Source organism: Squalius cephalus (assembly GCF_949319135.1).
Source record: "Squalius cephalus genome assembly, chromosome: 10".
NCBI lineage: Eukaryota > Metazoa > Chordata > Actinopteri > Cypriniformes > Leuciscidae > Squalius > Squalius cephalus.
The window spans coordinates 42,103,957-42,124,235 of record NC_137131.1 but is presented as its reverse complement, the minus strand read 5'-3'; the positions used below and the strand labels follow the sequence as shown (position 1 = coordinate 42,124,235).

The window sequence follows — 20,279 nt, the reverse complement described above, 5'->3', positions numbered from 1 at the left end:
GTGTGTGTGTGTGTGTGTGTGCTTTTCCTTTCCGTTCCGCTACGCTTGTGACTGTATAATGAATAATGCCGCCATTGAATTAGCATGTAGCTGTCGTCTTGACTCTGGTGCCTGCGTTGTGACGGGACCACCGCTACACACACCACGCCACCGTCGACACACACTGCAGACACACACTGAATCACCAACAGCAAACAGGGCCAGAGCTGTCAGCGTCAATCTCAGACACAACACACTGGAAAGGGTTAATCAGGCAAACACACAATATAAAAACATGAAAAGTGACTTATGCAAAGAAAATAACCAAAGAAAATGGAGAAAGAGCAACAAAGTTTATATATACATATAGATATAGTAATGTGTATAGGTACAGCAATATTAATGTAGTAGAATATAATAGTAAATATTATCATTTTTATTTTTTTGCATTTTTTCTGTGATAAAAAAATGGATATAGATATAGACGCATTAAATTATAAAATAAAAAAACAATATTAGTAATATCTGGGCATTTGCTTCAATGGTTTTAAGTAATCAATACAATATTTATTTATTTACTTAGGTAATTAACTTGAGCTGAACTATTTACATTTGTTTTCTTGTTGTTTGTGTCTGCTGGCAAACATTATTTTTCTTCCTGTAAATTACTAGCAGTGATCCTTCATTTTTTTCCACATTACAAGTCCACTTTTTGAAAAGGTGGTGTGTTGTTTACATAGATGTATATTATGGTAAAATAGGAATTTCTCTCATGATGTTTGTGTTCGGTTATTTAGATTAGAGGAGGCACGACATTTTTAATTGTCCTTTATCCTTGCCAGAGCTGCAGTATGTGTGTCTTTGTCCATGTGAAACAAAGCAGATGCAGCGTTAACACACACACACACACACACACACACACACACACACACACACACACACACAAGTGCCCGAGACTGACAGCACACCTAAACATCATTCCTTCATCATCAGCATCTCTCTCTCTCCTCTCTGAGAGAATCTCCATGACAACCGCCTCTGTTGACGCGCCTGCACACGTTCGTAGAGGATTACGTGTTCTTCCGGATATTGACAGACGCGTGTTATCCGCGGATAATCAGACGGGATAAGAAATGTGAACTGCCGTTTCCGTTCAGAGCTGAATTATTTGGGAGGAAACTGATCCTGCCGTCAGACCACTGACATGGATATAATCTCATGCATTTCTTACTCCAGTTTGACAGAAAAATAAGTGAATGCCATAAATGTGTTTTTATGACAATTGTGTTCTGTTGCATTCCGTCTAGCTGTTTTTTAGTCAATTACTGTAATCGTTTAGACACCTGCCGACTAGTTAATTTTTGAAAATAATGTAGTTTTGCACATAACTTAAACTAGGAGGGATGATTTTAGACAGGTTTTTATTTGTAGAGTTTCAGAAAATGGCAAGCCGTAAGTGTCAATCATACTATTGTTTGTGCAACCACTGGCCGTTCATTTTGAGGGTCAGAGGGAAGAAAATTGTCAGGATAAAAGTAAAGTATGTCTTGCGGGAAATACAATTCTGACTTTATTTCTTACAATTATGAGATGCAAACTCGCAATTTTGAGAAAAAAATCTGAATTGCAAGATATAAACTCACAGTTCTGACAAAAACTTTTCTTTCTCGCAAATGTGAGAAATAAAGTCAGAATTTTGAGTTATAAACTCGCAGATTTGCAATTATTAGAAAAAAAGAAAAAAAACTTATCGCAATTGAAACAAAAAGTCACAATTGCGAGAAATAAAGTCAGAATTTTGAGTTATACATTCACAATTGGGAGAAATAGTCAGAAATAAAGTCAATTCGGACTTTATTTCTCACAATTATGAGAAAAAAGAAAAATTCTTTTTTGAATTTTTGAGTTTATATCTCACAATTCTGAGACAAAAACAGAATTGCGAGTTTTTATTTCACAATTGCGAGAAATAAAATTCTGACTTTATTTCTCGCAATTATGAGACAAACTCACAATTCGGACTTTTTCTCAGAATTGTGAGATATAAACTCGCAATTGCAAGTTATAGAGTCTGAATTGCGAGAAATAAACTTGCAATTCTAGCAAAAACTAGAATTGCAATTATGATAAATAAAGAAAAAGTTTGAGAGAACTAAAGTCAAAATTATAAACTCGCAATTGCAAGTCATAAAGCCAATTCATAATGCAATTCTGACAAAAAGTCAATTACAAGAAATAAAGTCAGAATTAAATTCATAATTGCAAGTTATATAAATGAAGTCAGAATTGCGAGTTATACATTCGCAATTGCGAGAAATAAAGTACATTCTTACATTTAAAAGTGAAATTCGGCATGTTCAAAAAAAATAAAACACAGTTTTAACTGGTGCGCAATGAATCTTGGGATAGGCCAACATGATCTCACGACCAATTTGTACGAATTCGTATGAGTGATAAAAAGGTGGCTAATTCGTACGACCTCACCCGTACGAATTTGTACGATTTGTCTAAACCCACGTGATAGGTAGGTTTAGGGGCGGGGTCAGGGGTAGGTCATTCGTATGAATTCATACTAATTGGGCAATTCGTAAAATATGTACGATTTAGCAAAAATCGTACTAATTCGTACGAATTGCCGTGAGATCAGGCTGGATAGGCTAGGAGCGAAGGATCCACTTGTTCTATCATTCGGCCTTTGAAGTAATGCAGCTCTGAATCGGGACGCAGCTAAAGTGAGAATTACGAGTTGAAAACTCAAAATTGCAAGTTATTAAGTCCGAATTTGTGATATAAAGTCGCAATAACCTTTCGTATCTTTCATTCTGTGGTGGAAAAACGCTTCTGAAGTCTGTTTTTGGTGCAAGAAGAAACCTTGAGTAAATGATTAGTTCTCTTCTCAGATTTAGGGAGGTGTCTGCTGAATCTACACAGTTGCATCTCCTTTTGTCGTGTCGGACACATGATTTAGTCTCAAACTGTCATTTGTGTCTTGTGCTTGTTGAAGTACGACGGGGCCGCAGTCACAGGGTTCGGCTGGAGTCATCGCTGCCTCCTTTTATAGAAGTTCAATTAATATTTCAGTATCTGCGGGAGCCGTGGCTCGAAGCAGAACCACTTGATGTTTGGCTAATGGACAATGCAGAGAACTCCGAGTACTAAACATCCTTCCATGCTGGGGAAAAAAAAAGGAAAATACAAGGCTTTTGGAGAGGAGCCACTTTGAGAAAAGGTGCATAAATCCTGCATGTGCCTTTCCTCCAATAACACGACTCGGTTTCTCGGAAATTAAACATATCGTCTCCGATAAACAAGCCAGCGGAGGAAAAAAATCCATTGTCTGGTCAGCCTGTGGCCTTGGGTTTTTATTAAATATTGATTTGATTTGTAAAAGGCCACACGCTGTGAGCTTGAGCAAATGTCACGAACTCCCGTTTGTTTTGTTGCGTTTCTAACAATCCGTTGAACTGAACATCTGATGTTTAGGTTTGGTGGCTCAAGTCGAAACCAGCCAGCCTCCTTGACCTTCTGAACGCAGATCTGGCAAAGTAAGCCTGATTTTGCTATTTGCGAATATCATTCCTCTCGTGCATGTGGGATGTAACTTACAACAGCTGACAAAACAAGCGCAAGCAGAGTAAATCTTCAGAAATGTCAAGTAAATGTCTAGACTGAGATGTTTGCACGATTCACTTGATCTCCTATCTTAATGAAGGAATTATGGTCAATAGTTTTATGGGATTCATGGGATTAGCTGCTCGTTCCTTCATAAAGGAAGAACATATATGTGATCTTGGACCACAAAACCAGTCGCAAGTCGCACGGGTATATTTGTGGCAATAGCCAACAATACATTGTATGGGTCAAAATGATCAATTCTTCTTTTATGCCAAAAATCATTAGGATATTAAGTAAAGATCATGTTCCATGATGATATTTTGTAAATTTCCTACCATAAATATATTAAAAAAGATATTTTTGTGAGTGGATGCAGCAAAATTGTGAACTTTAAAGGAGATTTTCTCAATGTTTCGATTTTTTTGCACCCTCATTCAAGATTTTTAAATAGTCTCGACCAAAAATTATCCTACCCTAACAAACCATACATCAAAACAAACAAATTGACCCTTATGTCCAGGGTCACATATAGTCGTTTTTATCTGATTTTCAAACACTTGCACTTCAAATGAAGTGTTATAATGTTGTGATTGAGCTGGCTGGTTCTGAATGCAGTGAAAATGCTGAGGAAAAAGCTTCTTCAAGAGATAAGGAGAGTTAACAAGGCTAGAGATGTGTTTTCTCCGAGGCGTTACGCCGCCCTGCTGGAAGGAATCATGCAGATCCGACACTGGAAAATATTAGCGGGAATCAATTAGCCTGCCATTATGGAGTAAAGTGGCCTTCAGTGAGTCGTGTAATTATGACCCAGAGCCAAGCCCATTGTGTGCATGCAGGACCCTTCTCCCTCATCTCGCTTAATTGTATTTATTTAAGATAATCCATTCAGTGGTTTTAATTATGTGCTCTAGTTTACGAGAGAGATAAATAAATCATCGTTTGTCTCGGTGAGACGTGGTCTTGTAGGATATTCCTGCGTGCGCTTTATCTGTGCGGTCTGACTCTTCAGCCAAGTGTCAAGTGAAAGTAAGTGCACGAAAGACTGTTATTTAAAGAGTAATCCATCAATGGAAAAGAAATAAAGGAAATAATTAGAAAATGGAGCTCGTTTAGAACAGTATTTGGACAAACCCAAACCCCAAATATTAAACTTCAGCAGTTGTCCCAGTCCCACACCATTAGTGCTACGGATATGAATGACTCTTCAAATCACACGGCTTGTTGAGGAGAGTTCTGGTATTTTTCTGTGTGATCTGACTTTGTTCTGCAAATCATTTTTTTCTTTTTTTTTTTTCTTATTTGTTTCTATTTTTTATTTTTATTACAAGCCTAGACTCATTTTCTTCAGAAGATATAATGAAATATTATTTTATTGTTTCACAAGCCAAGAGTCTGAATCATTTTATTCAGAAAATATTTTTAAAATTTTATTTTATTTTATTTTATTTTATTTTATTTTATTTTATTTTATTTTATTTTATTTTATTTTATTTTATTTTATTTTATTTTATTTTATTTTATTTATTCATTTATTTATTATTTATTAAATTTTTTTTTTTTTTTTTTATTTTACAAGCCAAGAGTCTGAATGATTTTATTTCCGAAAATATTTAATTTAATTTAATTTAATTTAATTAAAAAAAATATTATATTTATTTATTTTATATATTTTTATTTATTATTATTATTATTATTATTATTATTTTTTATTATGCTAAGCATGACATCATACGTTACAGTTTTAATCCATTGCATGATAATAACCCATTGAAAATGCCAGTGTTTGATTGGTGGGATGGATGTGCAGACGGCTGTATTCGAGCAGCTGGTCTGTCGATGTTTGGTCTTTTGCTCTGGGTAACAATCATCTGTCAATGAGGGATGACACCCGAGCCCAAACGGCGGATCCTCCTGTCCCGACAGATGCTGTAGTCGAGCAGGACTTGAGTGAAACCGCATCAGGAAATCTCCCTTTCTTACAAACACGTGCAAAACTATAACAGGATCAGGTTTCTGTCATGTGATCGCCACAGATCGCTCTGTTACAGCACGCCTGTAAACCTGACTTTTGATTTTATAGCACTTGAAGTATTGCTCTATATGACCTCATGAAACTGCTATGGTTCTCCATAAAGGTTTTCATGCTTGTATGTTCAGAATCTTTTTTTCTCTTTCCATTGACTTTTGATTCCGTGCCATTTTGTTTTCTCTCAGACGTGTATATCGTATTGCGTTTGGCTCTGGGTTTTTCGTTCTGTGTCCATCACGGGCCAAACAGCTTTGGGTTTTAACAGACTGATGGTGGAGATTCATCCAGCCAAGTAAAATAAACACCCGTGAATGTGAAACCGGGACTTGGCAGAGGGAGAGCTAATCGTTTCGTGAACGGGGGAATTTTTATGTTCCATTTTCGCTTGACAGTCTAGACGTTTTATAACGTTGGGAGGAATTCTGTTGGCCTTGAGTTTCTGTCAAGACTCCCTTGTGCTCACAGTCTATGTTTTTATTTCTAAAAGTGCCGTAAAACATGTGCTAAACTTGTGTGATAGGATCCTTATTCTCATTTTTTAGGAAATCAACTTCTTCGAGTTCTTGCTCAGAGTGTCTCAGTGCATTAGACACTTCAGGTTATGAACAGTCTTTCACAGTAACTGGTTTGATTTAGTGCTTTATTGAACTGGGGATCTTAAATGTGCTGTTTATGAGTTGTGAACTTCAGGCAAACCGCGTTACATTCGGCTGTGTGTGTGTTCAGTAGTCGAGTGAAATCACAGGAGCTGTATCAAACAAGAAACACCTGCTTTATGGCGTAGGGTTGGATTGCTTTTTGAGTGGTGTTTGTGCTCCAGATATGAATGATTCCTCAAGTTTGTCTTAATCAGAGGTGTGCTGTTACTTTAACAGGTGATCAGATTTACAATTTTCACCTGACGGATGATAGAACGTGTGGAAAAAACCACAGACTCAATAAAAACTTAGCCTATTACCTGTTTTTTCAAAGGTGTTGTGTTTATTTATTTATTTATTTGCATTTTTCTTAATAATAATATTATTTTGTTGTTTTATTTTAATGTTATTTTATTTAATATTATCTTATTTTATTCTGTTTTTGTTGTATTTCATGTTGTTGTTGTTTTTTTTTTTTGTTGTTTTATTTTATTTAAGTCTCTTTCAGTTTTATTTAATGTTATTTTATTTTATTTTGTTTTTTTATTTAATGTTATTTTGTTTTGTTTTATTTCATGTTTTTATTTTGTAGTTTTTTATTTTATGTTATTTTGTTATATTTAACATTAGTTTTTGTTATTTTGATTGTTTTATTTTTGTTTATATTTTATTTTATCTTTAATCACTCAGGCATGTGATGTTAATCCATTTAATTTTTATTTGTTTTTATTTTATGTATTTTGTATTTATTTTTTGGTCACTCAGACACGTTAATCCATGCCATATTTTATTTTATTTTATTTTATTTTATTTTATTTTATTTTATTTTATTTTATTTTATTTTATTTTATTTTATTTTATTTTATTTTATTTTATTTTATTTTATTTTATTTTATTTTATTTTATTTTATTTTATTTTATTTTTGGTCTCTCAGACATGTGACGTTAATCCATGTCATATTTTATGTTACTTACTTGATTTTATTATATTTTTGGTCACTCAGACACACGATGTTAATCCATGTCATCTGCATAGGCTGTGAGATTCTCCCCATCTGAAGCCAAACCACCATTTCAGGTTGGATGAAACACGTTGGTTAATGAAACGGGATGTTTCTCGGGCCCGTGAAGCTCAGCAACACAGAATTGCGCAGTCTGGCTCCCGCTGGGCCCGAGTCGTGAACTCTTGACCTTTCCTGCTCGCCAACAGTCTTTGCATTTGCATTTTGACTTAAAGAGGAGGCGAGAGTCGCGTTCCCCCCCCCCCGATGGCCACGCAGCCGGCCTCTTTCTCACCGGGCCGCAGTGGTCTGGGTTAATGCTCCAGTGCGCGGGCTTTGTCTCTGGATTAATGAAGTGTTCTCCTCCCCGTTTCCTTTCACTCCCAGACAATGCATTGCCCCATAATCAGCGTTAATCTTGAAGTCTCAATGTCGTTTTGTTTTTTTTTTGCCCATGTGTCAGAACTTGTGAGGAAATTACTACATCTACCTCTGACTCGCTAACTGGATGTGACGTTGGATGAGAGAGGAGAATGTCACTGATAATTAAAATGGAAGGAAGATCAAACCTGGCAGCAGGATTGTGTGCCATTCAGTGCTGAACTGAGAAAGCCTTTCATATCCTACCGTTCAGTCCCTGAATTTATATTGAGATATGGCATTCATTTGCATTTCAAATTTGAATTGGAACTAAAAATAGAGTGAAAAATATGTGATTAGTTGTAAAGTTTAAAATCCTACATAATAATGATAATATTGCAGTATCTTAGTATTATATTTATAGTATCATGTATATAATAGTGATATTTATGTAAGATATCAAATATTTATATTTATATTAAAAAAATAATAGTTTCTTTATGAAATAGTTATTTATGATATGAATTAAAGAGCACTTGATTTCATTGGAGAACTAATTGAGTGTGTGTTTATTTCCTGTTCTTTGTATGTTTAAGTGTGTGTCCAGTCTATGATCTGTGTTTTAATACTGAAGATCAGATGGTCAATCCGATGTAAAATATAAACACTAAGGCCCTCTAGTGTTAAAGCCGGAGAGCGCAGGGATACTCGTACTGAGATTTACAGCGCTGAGTGGGAAGCTCATGATATGAATTAGATGAAGTTTTATTATATCTTCATACAACTTGGCAAAGTCAACCGCAGCCTTGGCCAGTTTTTGTTTTTAGACAGTCAATTCATCAGGAAGAGCAGATTCTCTGTGGATCGATGAGGTCGGACCCGTCGTGTCAGACTCGGTATATTTAAAGGTGAAAGGAGAGACTCAGAACAGTTTCACTGTTAGACGCACCTGGACGTTTCTCAATGGTTAGTGGATATTAGGGGTGTAACAATATATCGTGTCACAATATATCGCAATACAAAAATGCAACGGTATGTATCGTGGATAGTGAAAATATGTATTGTGTATAGTTCATCCAAAATGAAAATTACTGTGTGTGAACAAATTCAAGTTTTCAGAGTTTTAGTGTCAGTACTACATTAAACTGCTATACTGTATATAATGTTGAATATAATGTATAATAATGCAATGGGGGAATATTTGTGGGTCCTGATAATGCCAAATGTCTGATGTTACCAGTAAATGTGGCCTACATTATTTTAAATATATCTAGTCAGAGTTCAAGCATATTCGTCTAAAATAATTCAGTATTTTCAGCTTCAGAATCATGAATATTGTTATTCTGGTGTCTCTATTGTCCTGTGCTTTGGGTTTCCAGCACCAAGTCCAAGCCTATTCATTTACACACACAATGTAAAACCAAATTTAGCATTTTAAATCAACAGTTCATTTTTTGTTAACCTTTTACCGTAAGTCTTGAGTATTGCAATAATATCGTATCGTGAGTTCAGTATCGTGATATGTATCGAATCATGACATGAGGGTATCGTTACACCCCTAGTGGATACATTTATGTAGTTGTTGTGGAGTTACATTGATTCCTCTCATCGTCATGTTTAACTTTTACACAAGTTGACAGTTCCCTGATGTCTTTATAAGACAGCGGTGACATGTTCTGGTCAATAGTGTTCAGTGCTCCTCTGTGCTCAACCACACAACTGTTTACAGGCTTTGCTCCAGCTTTTGCCATTGAGTTAGAACTGGTCACACTATTATAAACCAAATGGCGGCTTCGTGGGTGTAAACGTGCAGATAAAGGGCCGGTAATATTATAATAAGATCCCCTTCCTACGTCAGAAGGAGAGCGAAATCTGATCGGCTTATATTTTGACATGCTTGCAGAGAAAGGCTCACCAAAACAAAGTTACTGGGTTTCACTTTTCACGTCTTCTGTGTTGGTAGAAGCACAGGGACCCGATTATAGCACTGAAACACTGGAAAAGTCAGATTTTCATGATATGTCCCCTTTAAAGTCTCTGGTTTGAATAACCTTATCCTCAAAGGCAATTTATCAGGAAGAGCAGATTCTCTGTGGATCGATGAGGTCGGACCCGTCGTGTCAGACTCGGTATATTTAAAGTCTCTGGTTTGAATTTTAGATTTTTTTGCACCCTCAGATTCCAGATTTTCAAATGTTTGTATCTCGGCCAAATATTGTCCTATCCTAACAAGCCACACATCAATGGAAAGCGTGTTTATTCAACTTCCAGATGGTGTATACATGTCAATTTCATAAAATGGACCCTTGTGACTGGTTTTGTGGTCCAGGGTCACATATCTCCCATTTAAAGCCTCTGGTTTGAATAAACCTTTTCATGTGCCGCTGGAGGACCCTCATCTTTTAAGCCCAAAATCATTAGGATATTAAGTAAAGATCATGTTGCATGAAGATATTTTGTACATTTCCTACCGTAAATATATAAAACATTTATTTTTATGGGTGAATAGAGCAAAATCGTGAACATAAATGGACAACATTAAAGGTGATTTTCTCAATGTTTTGATTTTTTTGGCACCCTCAGATTCCAGATTTAGTTGTATCTCAGCCAAATATTGAATAAGCTTTTCATGTGCTTGTTTGGTTGCAGTGTTGAGTATCCGTGGCGCGCAGGAGGAGGAGCCTCCCGACGCCCAGCTGATGCGATTGGACAACATGCTTCTGGCGGAGGGCGTGTCCGGGCCGGAGAAAGGCGGCGGATCCGCGGCGGCGGCGGCAGCGGCAGCGGCTTCAGGAGGAATCGGGGCCGATAACTCGGCAGAACACTCCGACTACAGAGCCAAACTCTCCCAGATACGCCAGATCTATCACACCGAGCTGGAGAAATACGAACAGGTCAGCAAGCCTGCAAAAGCCAACAGCCAAATTCCCATGCTGAACAACATGGTAATAATGTGATATAATCACATATACTGTACAAAGTAATCAGTGATGCATTCTGAGAGCTTTTTGCAGGAGATGCTACGTGAAGTTTACAGAAGCAACTGGGATTTTAGCGTAAACTATGCTTAGGGATGCACCGATATGAACGTTTTAGCCGATACCGATTACCAATAATTCTTTATATTTGAAAGCCGATAACCGATATATTGGCAGATTAAATCTAAATCCAAATTATTCTATAATTTTTGAGAGTCTGATTACAAAAACAAAAGTCTTAAAATCCATGACCCAAGCACACAATTATAATGTTCTCATTATAATTTTATGTAGCCGATATGACAGACTTTACTGTATTTTCCTTTTTTTCAGTGATTCCAATCATATTTCAAGCAATTCAAAACCATCATGTTGAACAGTGCGCATCTGAAGAGTCTCAGCTGAAGGAGATTATCCATTATGTGCTTTAATATATCGGCCAAATTCAGGCAGACAACGATAACATTAAAAATGAACGTATATCGGCCGATACCGATATGCTGGCTGATATATCGTGCATCCCTAATAACTATGCTATTAATTTGAATGAACGAGAATTTCACAGACATCTTAATCATCAAAACTGACGATTTTTTGTAAAGCATTTTGATGAGAAATGAAAGATGTGCAGTGACACCAGCAACGTGTGCTGAAGCAAACAGTTTCATTTGATCTCATGTTGACTGTAATATCTCATAAATTAGATTAGTATAACATCTGTTTGACTGCCGTTGTCATACTTTAATGTAGTGTGTGTGTGTGTGTGCGTAAGTGTAACTCAGCAGGCAGCATTTCCATCCCAAAATGTGTCAGATCACATCATGATGTGAAGCCTGTGTTTAAGATGCTGTCGGTGAAGGCAGGGTTACAGTGGGGCTCTGCTGGCAGAAAGAGGCTCTCACACACTCCTGTTTTAATGTTTGAGAGGCTGCTACTGACAGCCCAGCGTTCCCACGCTCATGGAAAACCGGGGAGCACACGGGAATGTTCAAATTGCTATGGAGGTTAATAAATATAGATGGGAATGGAAAGGAATTTAACGATTCTTCTCCTATTAATCCTATTCTTTTAGTAGCTTTAAAGATGCACACACTTGAAGCAGCTTTCTTTACTAAAGAAAAAATATAACTTTTGGTAACTAGTTGTGTATCCACTGTCGGATTATTATTAGGGATGCACCTATATGAAAATTTTGACCGATACCAATAACCGATAATTCTTTATATTTGTAAGCCGATAACCGATATATTGGCCGATAAATCTAATTCCAAATGTTATACATTTTTTGGGAGCCTGATTACAAAAACAAAAGTCTCACCATTAAAAGCCATGACCCAAGCACACAAGTATAATGATGTTCTCATTATGTAGTTTATATGACAGCACATTACTATATTTTCCTTTTTTGAAGTGATTCCAATCATATCTCAAGCAATTCAAAACCATCATGTAGAACAGTGCGCATCTGAAGAGTCTCAGCTGAAGGAAATAATCCATTATTTATCGGCTTTAATATATCGGCCAAATTTTCTTATCAGGCCGATAACATTCCAAATGGACATATATCGGCCGATACCGATATGGCGGCCGATATACAGTATCTTGCATCCCTATTATCATCATTAACAAAAAGTAAAACTATTAAAGCATTTTTGGTAAATGTAATAAAGCTGAAATAACATAAGATATAAATATTAGATGAAAAACTTGCCAAGGAACAATTTCTAGTTTTTGTTTAGTTTGCGTTGAAGCACTAAAATTGCTAACTTGAAATAAAATAAATAAAAATGAAATAAAATTTAATTGAAATTAATGAAGTTAAATAAATTTAACAGAAGTAAAGACAAATTACTAAAAATGTAACTAAACCGTATAAAAATAAAAGCTAATTTTATTAGATTGTAAAATGTAATAGTATATAAATAATACTAAAATAACGTTAGTAAGTACAAGGTAATATAAGGTACCTACATGGGCTAAGGTTATGTTTAGGTGTAGGTTCAGGGTTAGTACCTAGTTATTACCCAGTTATTGCAATTACTATAATGAGTACATAGAACTTGGAGAACAGAACAGTGAAATAAAGAATTATTCTATTAAGAGCCGTTCATTTGGACTGAATCATTGAGTGAGTGAGTCATCAGATCGATTCATATTTCTGAGCCTCTTAATTGATTGATTAGACAGAAGGCCTCATTGGTTGATGAATCAGACCGCTCTGCTCACGCTGTGTGTTTGCTGTTGCGTGCAGCTGGAGAGGACAGTGCAACAGAAAGACGCTTCGGCTATTTGTTGTCTTGTTGTATCATTTCACCGAGTCAGAGTCTTTCTGTCTCATCACATTGGCTTCAGACCGCAAGCGCACAACTCTGCTGAAGCATCATTCTGTGGCCGTGATGCCGTAGATCCAGTAGCTCTGCAGAAAACACTGTTCTTCATCTCAACTACAACAGACATGTTCGTGAAAGTAGGTTAGCCATGCATTGTATTTTATTTCAATATTTTTTATATATATTTTGATATATAACAGGCGAAGAAGACAAAGATATTCCAACACAAGGTTTTAATAACAATATAACAACAGACAGGCGAACTTGACGCAACACACACTTAACATAGACGTTACCGGACTCTGACCAGAACACAGGCACTTAAATACACAGAGATGATTAACTGAACGGTGAACAGCTGTGATGAGTGTTATGATTTTGACTGATGAGTGGCGGGAAATATGAACAAGGAACACGAGACAAGAATGACAACAAACTAAAAGTCCTAGAACTGAATTCAAGGTAACATAATGGTGACAATTTTAAATTAGCTTAATTTTTTACATTTTAAAATTTGTCAGTTTTAGTAAAAAAAAAATTGTCATTTTGTTATGTCATTTATTATACTGCTATTTTGGTTTGATTTATTTTTATTTCAGTTTTAGTTTAGTGATAGTTTTATTTATTTCCAGTTAATAGTTTTAGTGCTTCAACTTAAACTAATTTCAGCTTATTCCCAAGGCAACATTAACTAATATTTCTATTTTTCAGCTTTATTTCAATCAACAGAAATATTTTAATAGTTATAATAGTATAATAATAGTTTTTATATAATAGTTATAATAATAGTTTTTGTTTTAGTTAACAACTGGTAACTGGTATTTTTATTAAATGGTTCTTTATTATCTTGATTCTCTTAAAATCTTAGAAAGTCCTGGAATTTTTCACCATAATTATTTCTAGTTATACTTTAAAAATACTGTATTCTCCGGGAACGAGTCACACCCGCCAGTAAAGTCAAAACTGCATTTGTTGACAGCAGAAAAATAAGTCGCATCAGTGTAAAAGTCACACACTATTATGACATAATGTAAAATACCAGTAAATAAAATTTAAATTTTACAAACATTATAAACACTATAAACATGTATTTTAGTTCCACTCATTCCACAACAAATCTTTTATACAACAGTATTCAGAACAGAACATGATTGAAAACTATAAACCGTGTCATTCATCATAAACAACGTTTATCATAAATGCGAAACTTTGTGAAATGAGTGATACGAATAAACGTGAGCTCATGTACGTCTTTCATTCGGCATGAATCCAAATGCCGGCGCTCTGTGCATGTTCTGCATGCTTGACGTTAATTGCATTAGGTGTCTATGGAATATAAAGCACGTTTCAGATGATAAAAATTTGATTTATATTCCGGAAATATGGTAATCCAATGGCTTGAAATTAAACTTTCTGTTTAGAATCTTTGTTAAATTATTAAAAGTAAATTCCTGAAGGAATGTGTGTGAATGTGGTTTGCTGTAGGTTATTAATTGCTCAATGATTAAAGAAAGCATCAACATCATCATGAGTATCGTTCATGTTTAAGCGAGAGTCTTGGGCCCTATCATACACTCGCACAATGCAGCGCCAGGCGCGACGCAAGTGTTTTTTGCTAGTTTCAGCCTGACGCAGTTTTCATTTTCACGTCCTGCGCCACGTTGTTTAAATAGCAAATGCATTGTTAGCCCCATGAGCGGCTGGACTGAAAACGAGGTGTGTTCAGGCACATTGTTGGCGCTTTGCTATTTTGAGGAAACCGACAAATTCAGATTTGCTCGAGAAGTAGTCTGACAAAGAGCTCATTCAAGCCCATTTCCATGGCCTAGAAATCACGGCACCAATCAGAAACGTTGGGGCGGGCTTTACACGATGACGATCGCTCTGATTGGTTTTAGGTCTATCCAATTGCGCCCAGAGGCATTTGAGCGACGTCCGTTCAACTTTCAAATGCATTATTATATTCAAATTGCAAACACATGAGGACAGTCTCCATGAAAGACCCACTGGCAGATGAACGTGCTACTACATTTCTCTCCGAAACGGTAGGAAATTAAATTAGATTTAATAGAGGATTTTAACTGTGACAAGATGATTGACAGGGCAGTTTACGTGACAGGATGCACGCGACAGATCCGTCCGATAAAGATGACGAAGTAGTATGTCCCAAAGCTTGCCTACTTTTTTGCTACACATTCAAAAGTAAATACATTTTCTTCACAAAAAGAGTACATACTTTTATGGCGTAGAGTAACTTAGGCGAATTGGGACGCAGCATATGGCTTTACATGATGACGATCGCTCTTGACGAGGCATTTGAGCAACGTCCGTTGGTGACGCCCCTTTGGAAATGATTTGTCTATGGAGCTTTGTCAGACCATAACTCAGTTACTACTGAGAATGGTCTGGTTTTAACCAGGCTAATAGACTGAGCCATTGACCAACTGAAACCTGGACTAAAGTCAATGGCGCAGTATTTGTTTTGTTATTTAAAGGGTGCATTATTAATATGCGCATATAGGCAGGTCCACAACACACGTACACTGTAGCACACAAACATGCCAAATATTAAAAATAAAAGGATTACAATGTAAAAGATTATAACATATACATAAAGATATGGTGGAATCCGGCTTGTCCTGTAGATGGTCTGCTTGTGCTTTAACCTTTAACCTCACGCTCGAGCAGATCCGTTTGCGCTCTGGAGATGCGTTCAGCCTTTCCGTTTGCAAATTCCGTCTTGTAAATAGCGAATCTGCCATGGCACGAGCGCAACTGGGAGATGAGACTCTGATTGTTTTTTTGCACATTACGCCCAAAACACACCCATTACTCATTAAGAGAATAGGGACAACCCTTTTAGACCATGCGCCGGGTGCGCCGACCATTTTTCCCGTCGTTAAACTAGCAAAAGTGGATTCGGACACGCCCCTAAGTGCACTTGATCCGTGCGCTTTAGACCATGTGCTTACATTGTTAAAATAGAGCCCTCAGCCTCTGCTGTAGCGGCTCTCGGCGTGGTCGGACAGTAGATCCATCTGTGATGATGAACGGTCGGGGCATAGGAGAGGTGATATACTGAAATGCATTCTGGGACAGGGCCAGGTGTCCTCTGTGTGTTTGTTCACAAAAGCACATTCATATTTGTCATAGAGGAGCACAAACACACACACGGACCACCCAGCACAAGACCCAAAACGTCCTTCATCATCCCTTCTGTAACTGTTGTTGTCGTCTTCCCATGAGCCCCGGTTCTCCTGACACGCTCTGCTCTCCTACTCATCTGTTTGTGTCTCTCTGTGAGTAATGACAATCTCACGCCAATGAGGCCATTTCAGAATTAAGTCACAATATTGAAAGCGTAACGACTCATATTTATGCGTGATTAATGAACTCTAGAAGGATCTGCTCAGGAGGAATGAGGGCTCGAGAGATGAATGAGTTTATATGGACATCACTACATTGAACAGCATGCACGTTCTCTAGCGTAATCTGTACCTTCAGTCAGGATTCACGTGTGGATCTGGAATATGAATGCAGAGATATTGACGTTATAATTAGATATAATTGTATTTATTATTATGGCTGATATTTGCTGATAAAAACAGTAATATTGTGAAATATTAGTATTTCAAATAACTGTTTTCTATGTTGAATATATTGTTAAAATGTAATGTATTCCTGTGATCAAAGCTATATTTTCAGCATCATTACTCCAGTCTTCAGTGTCACATGATCCTTCAGAAATCACTCTAATATGATGATTTGATGATCAAGAAACATTTATGATTATTATCAATGTTGAAAACAGCTGCTTCATATTTTTGTGTAATTTTCTTTCAGTATTATTTGATGAATATAAAGTTGAAAAGAACTGCATTTATTTTAAAATAGAAATAAGCTCTTCATATTTTTTAATAAAATTTACATTTATAAAGTTAGTCAAGGATTCGTCTTAACCTTTGTTCATCTGCTCTGACCATTGGAGTTAACCAGACTGTTGTTGTTTCTGTATGTAAATGAGCTGTGTTGTGATTGGCTAACCTTTTCACTTGTAAAATGAGTGAAAAGAGTTACTGCCATAAAAATACTGAATTGTTGTTGATATGTAAATGTGGGCCCTCATATGTTAATGAGCTCACCCTTGTGATGTCATAACATATAATTACTGAAAGAGTCAGTTTTATAGCTTAGTGTAGTTTCAATAAATGTCCTGACTCATCTCAGTAAACTTTTTTAAAATTAGTTTTATTGCCAAGTATGATTATATATATATATACAGTAGATGCCAAAAGTGATGTTCAGCCTTGGAAAACTCACACATTCACCCTTTATTCAAATATTAATGAGAAATTGTTAAAGATCTTTTCATCATATTGCGTAGTTGTCCTTAATTGTGATAACGCAATGAAACAAGCCAAATTGTGCTGACATAATTTTTGGCCAGGCTGTTATTCAAAGAAATGATGAACACATGCAAAAACAAGAGAACCACCAACTGGTTTATGCTGTAATCAAAGCTTTTTCCTGTGAACTTTTTGTTTTTCTATGCATTTTTTTATTTTGCATAGTAAAATAAAATCTGTAGCTGTGTCAGATAAATTCCGTAACCAAGTTTAGTTTTTTGTGGTTCCCTCATATTTAAAATATTGTCCTCATATTTTGATGGTTTATTGGAACTTGTACGGTCATCCCCTCCGGACATCACTTTTGGCCACTATTGTGTGTGTGTGTGTATGTAATTTTCCAATAAATGAGCCCCATAAGTGGTCACTTTAAAGCATAACTTGTTATAGTAACATGCGTCTGTCTCCGTCTGCCTCTGTCCAGGCGTGTAACGAGTTCACGACTCATGTGATGAACCTGCTGAGGGAACAGTCTCGCACACGGCCCATCTCGCCCAAAGAGATCGAGCGCATGGTGGGCATCATCCACCGCAAGTTCAGCTCCATCCAGATGCAGTTGAAGCAGAGCACCTGTGAGGCCGTGATGATCCTCAGGTCCCGATTCCTCGACGCCAGGTCAGTGTGTGACGCTTTTCTGACGCATTCTCATTCTTCTCCACACGCTTTAAACGCTAAGTCAAGTCATCTTCATTTATATAGCGCTTAACAATATAGACTGTTTTAAAGCAGCTTTACAGTGATAATAGGAAATTACAGTAACAGAGATTGTTTGGGCTTTACAGCAGCTCTAGAATAAAGTTATTGTCCAGCTAAAGTTAGTTTTGATTGATTCACTTCCGTTGCAAAGATCATTAGTTATTAACTTAGGGGCCGCTAACACAACAGAAAACCCTTAAGTTCTCTCTATGCAAACTTTAAAAACACAAACCTGTGAGAACGCAGATGGCGTGCACATGCGTATTACACGTTTAGTTTATTCGTATGCGCGTTTGAATATATATGTGCGCAGGCGTGTAGTCCTTATTTACAAACCAGCCCTCAACAAACTACTTGTCTGGCCTTAAAATTTATAATGCAGAATTTATAATGTATTGCTTCTGGAATTATCCTGACAACGGTTTATCTGTACAGAGGTAAAGGGAAGGGAGGGAGGCCTTCACAGGGGAGAGACTAGTTGACACTTCAGGATTTCATTGTCGTCACGTCCAGGCGCAGGTCCTTCATCAGATCTGGATACGGCCTGGATCCGGCAGACTGCGGTAAACCTCGGGACAAACAGAGAGACTTATATTAGCGTAGACACCATTCTACGCTAAGCCTGTTACTACCACGTCCATGTAAACAAACGCTCCCGCTGTTTACTGTTTACACATGTGTTTTCCCGTTCCTGATCCTTCCCGGGGGACTCGAGGTCCCAGACTCGCGCTTTCAGGGCCACATCCAAACCCACACACGCTTTGTCGTGTTGAGTCCATCCCTTTCTCAATGTAATCGCTTGTTCTCTTTGAAACGTGCCTGGGATTTGCATACATTTCTCTGCGGATAAATCGCACTGGAAGCCTGGAGTCGGAGGCATAACATTTAAATGAGCTTCATGTTTCCTTCCAGCACTCCGAAGCCATTCTCTGTGTCTTTGGAGCATGCTCAGTTCCTCTGATTAATCCTCTCTTCGGCTGAGACCATGCTGTGCTCATTTGCATTTAGTGAAGAGGGGTTTTGGGGAGGAAATCGGCTCACCCTTCAGTGCTGCATATGTAAAACCCCTGAGACGAGCTCCAATCGCACACTCTTAACCCACAGATGAGTGATGCCGAGAGGAGGTTGAATTCATTGGCACCCAAAGCTCAATTTACTGTCGTTTTAAAGCTCTTCACTTCCGAGTATGTGTGCGGTCTGCTTTATTCCTCTTTTCCATCTCGTTTGAATTCATCTGGCACCTTTTCAGGAATATACGCCTTATCCTGTGGAAATAGGAAGGCAGTTTATCTTTCTTATTTTCTTAAGTTGTCAATCTTTGGAGGTCAAACTAAATATTAAATGTCCCGTTTCATGTAGCTTATGTATTTCATGTTGCCGTTTGGGATTGAGATTAATTTGCAGTTTTGTGGTTTTCCAATAAACATCAAAGTAAAATAAAGTCAAATAAATGGGTTACAGGGTTGCATATTCAGTTTTGTCTCTCAGTAAAGAGCTACAGTAGTTAGTTGGTATGCCATTATTGATCAACTGTATATTCCCCATACAGTAAAGGAAAAATTAGTACTGTCAAATCGATTAATCACATGTATATATGTATATGTATAAGTGTATGTATGTGTATATATATATATATATATATATATATATATATATATATATATATATTAGGGCTGTCAAACGATTAATCGCGATTAATCGCATCCAAAATAAAAGTTTGTTTTTACATAATATATGTGTGTGTACGGTGTATAATTATTTTCTATATATAAATACACACACATGCATGTATATATTTAAGAAATATTTGCATGTATATACTGTGTATATATATTTATATTATATATAATTTATATTATATATAAATATTTTACATATAAATAACACATTTTTCTTAAATATATATGCATGTGTGTGTATTTATATATAGAAAATAATTATACTCCATACACACATATATTGTGTAAACACAAACTTTTATTTTGGATGCGATTAATCGCGATTAATCGTTTGACAGCCCTAATATATATATATATATATATATATATAAAAAAAATTCTAAATAAATAAATATGTATATATATAGAACTTGTGTGAGTTTGTTTATATATATATATATATATATATATATATATATATACACACACACACACAAACTTTTATTATTTCATGTTAGATGCAAAGCGATTTTTCAATAATTGTACTACTTTATCTAACATTGAATGACTAGCACAATAGTGATAAAGT

General features: G+C 36.4%; 1 protein-coding gene across 5 annotated transcripts in view; it reads left to right on the top strand.

Annotated features, from left to right (window-relative positions):
- pbx1b (pre-B-cell leukemia homeobox 1b) overlaps nt 1-20,279 on the top strand; it is an 83,852-nt gene that overhangs the window by 52,708 nt on the left and 10,865 nt on the right. For 3 of the 5 annotated variants that reach the window (XM_079882962.1, XM_079882960.1, XM_079882963.1), the window contains 2 exons: nt 10,272-10,567; nt 17,761-17,951. In XM_079882962.1, coding sequence (XP_079739088.1) covers nt 10,272-10,567; nt 17,761-17,951 — 487 coding nt within the window. The remainder of the gene's footprint in view (nt 1-10,271; nt 10,568-17,760; nt 17,952-20,279) is intronic. The other 2 variants (XM_079882964.1, XM_079882961.1) reach the window with 1 other exon arrangement.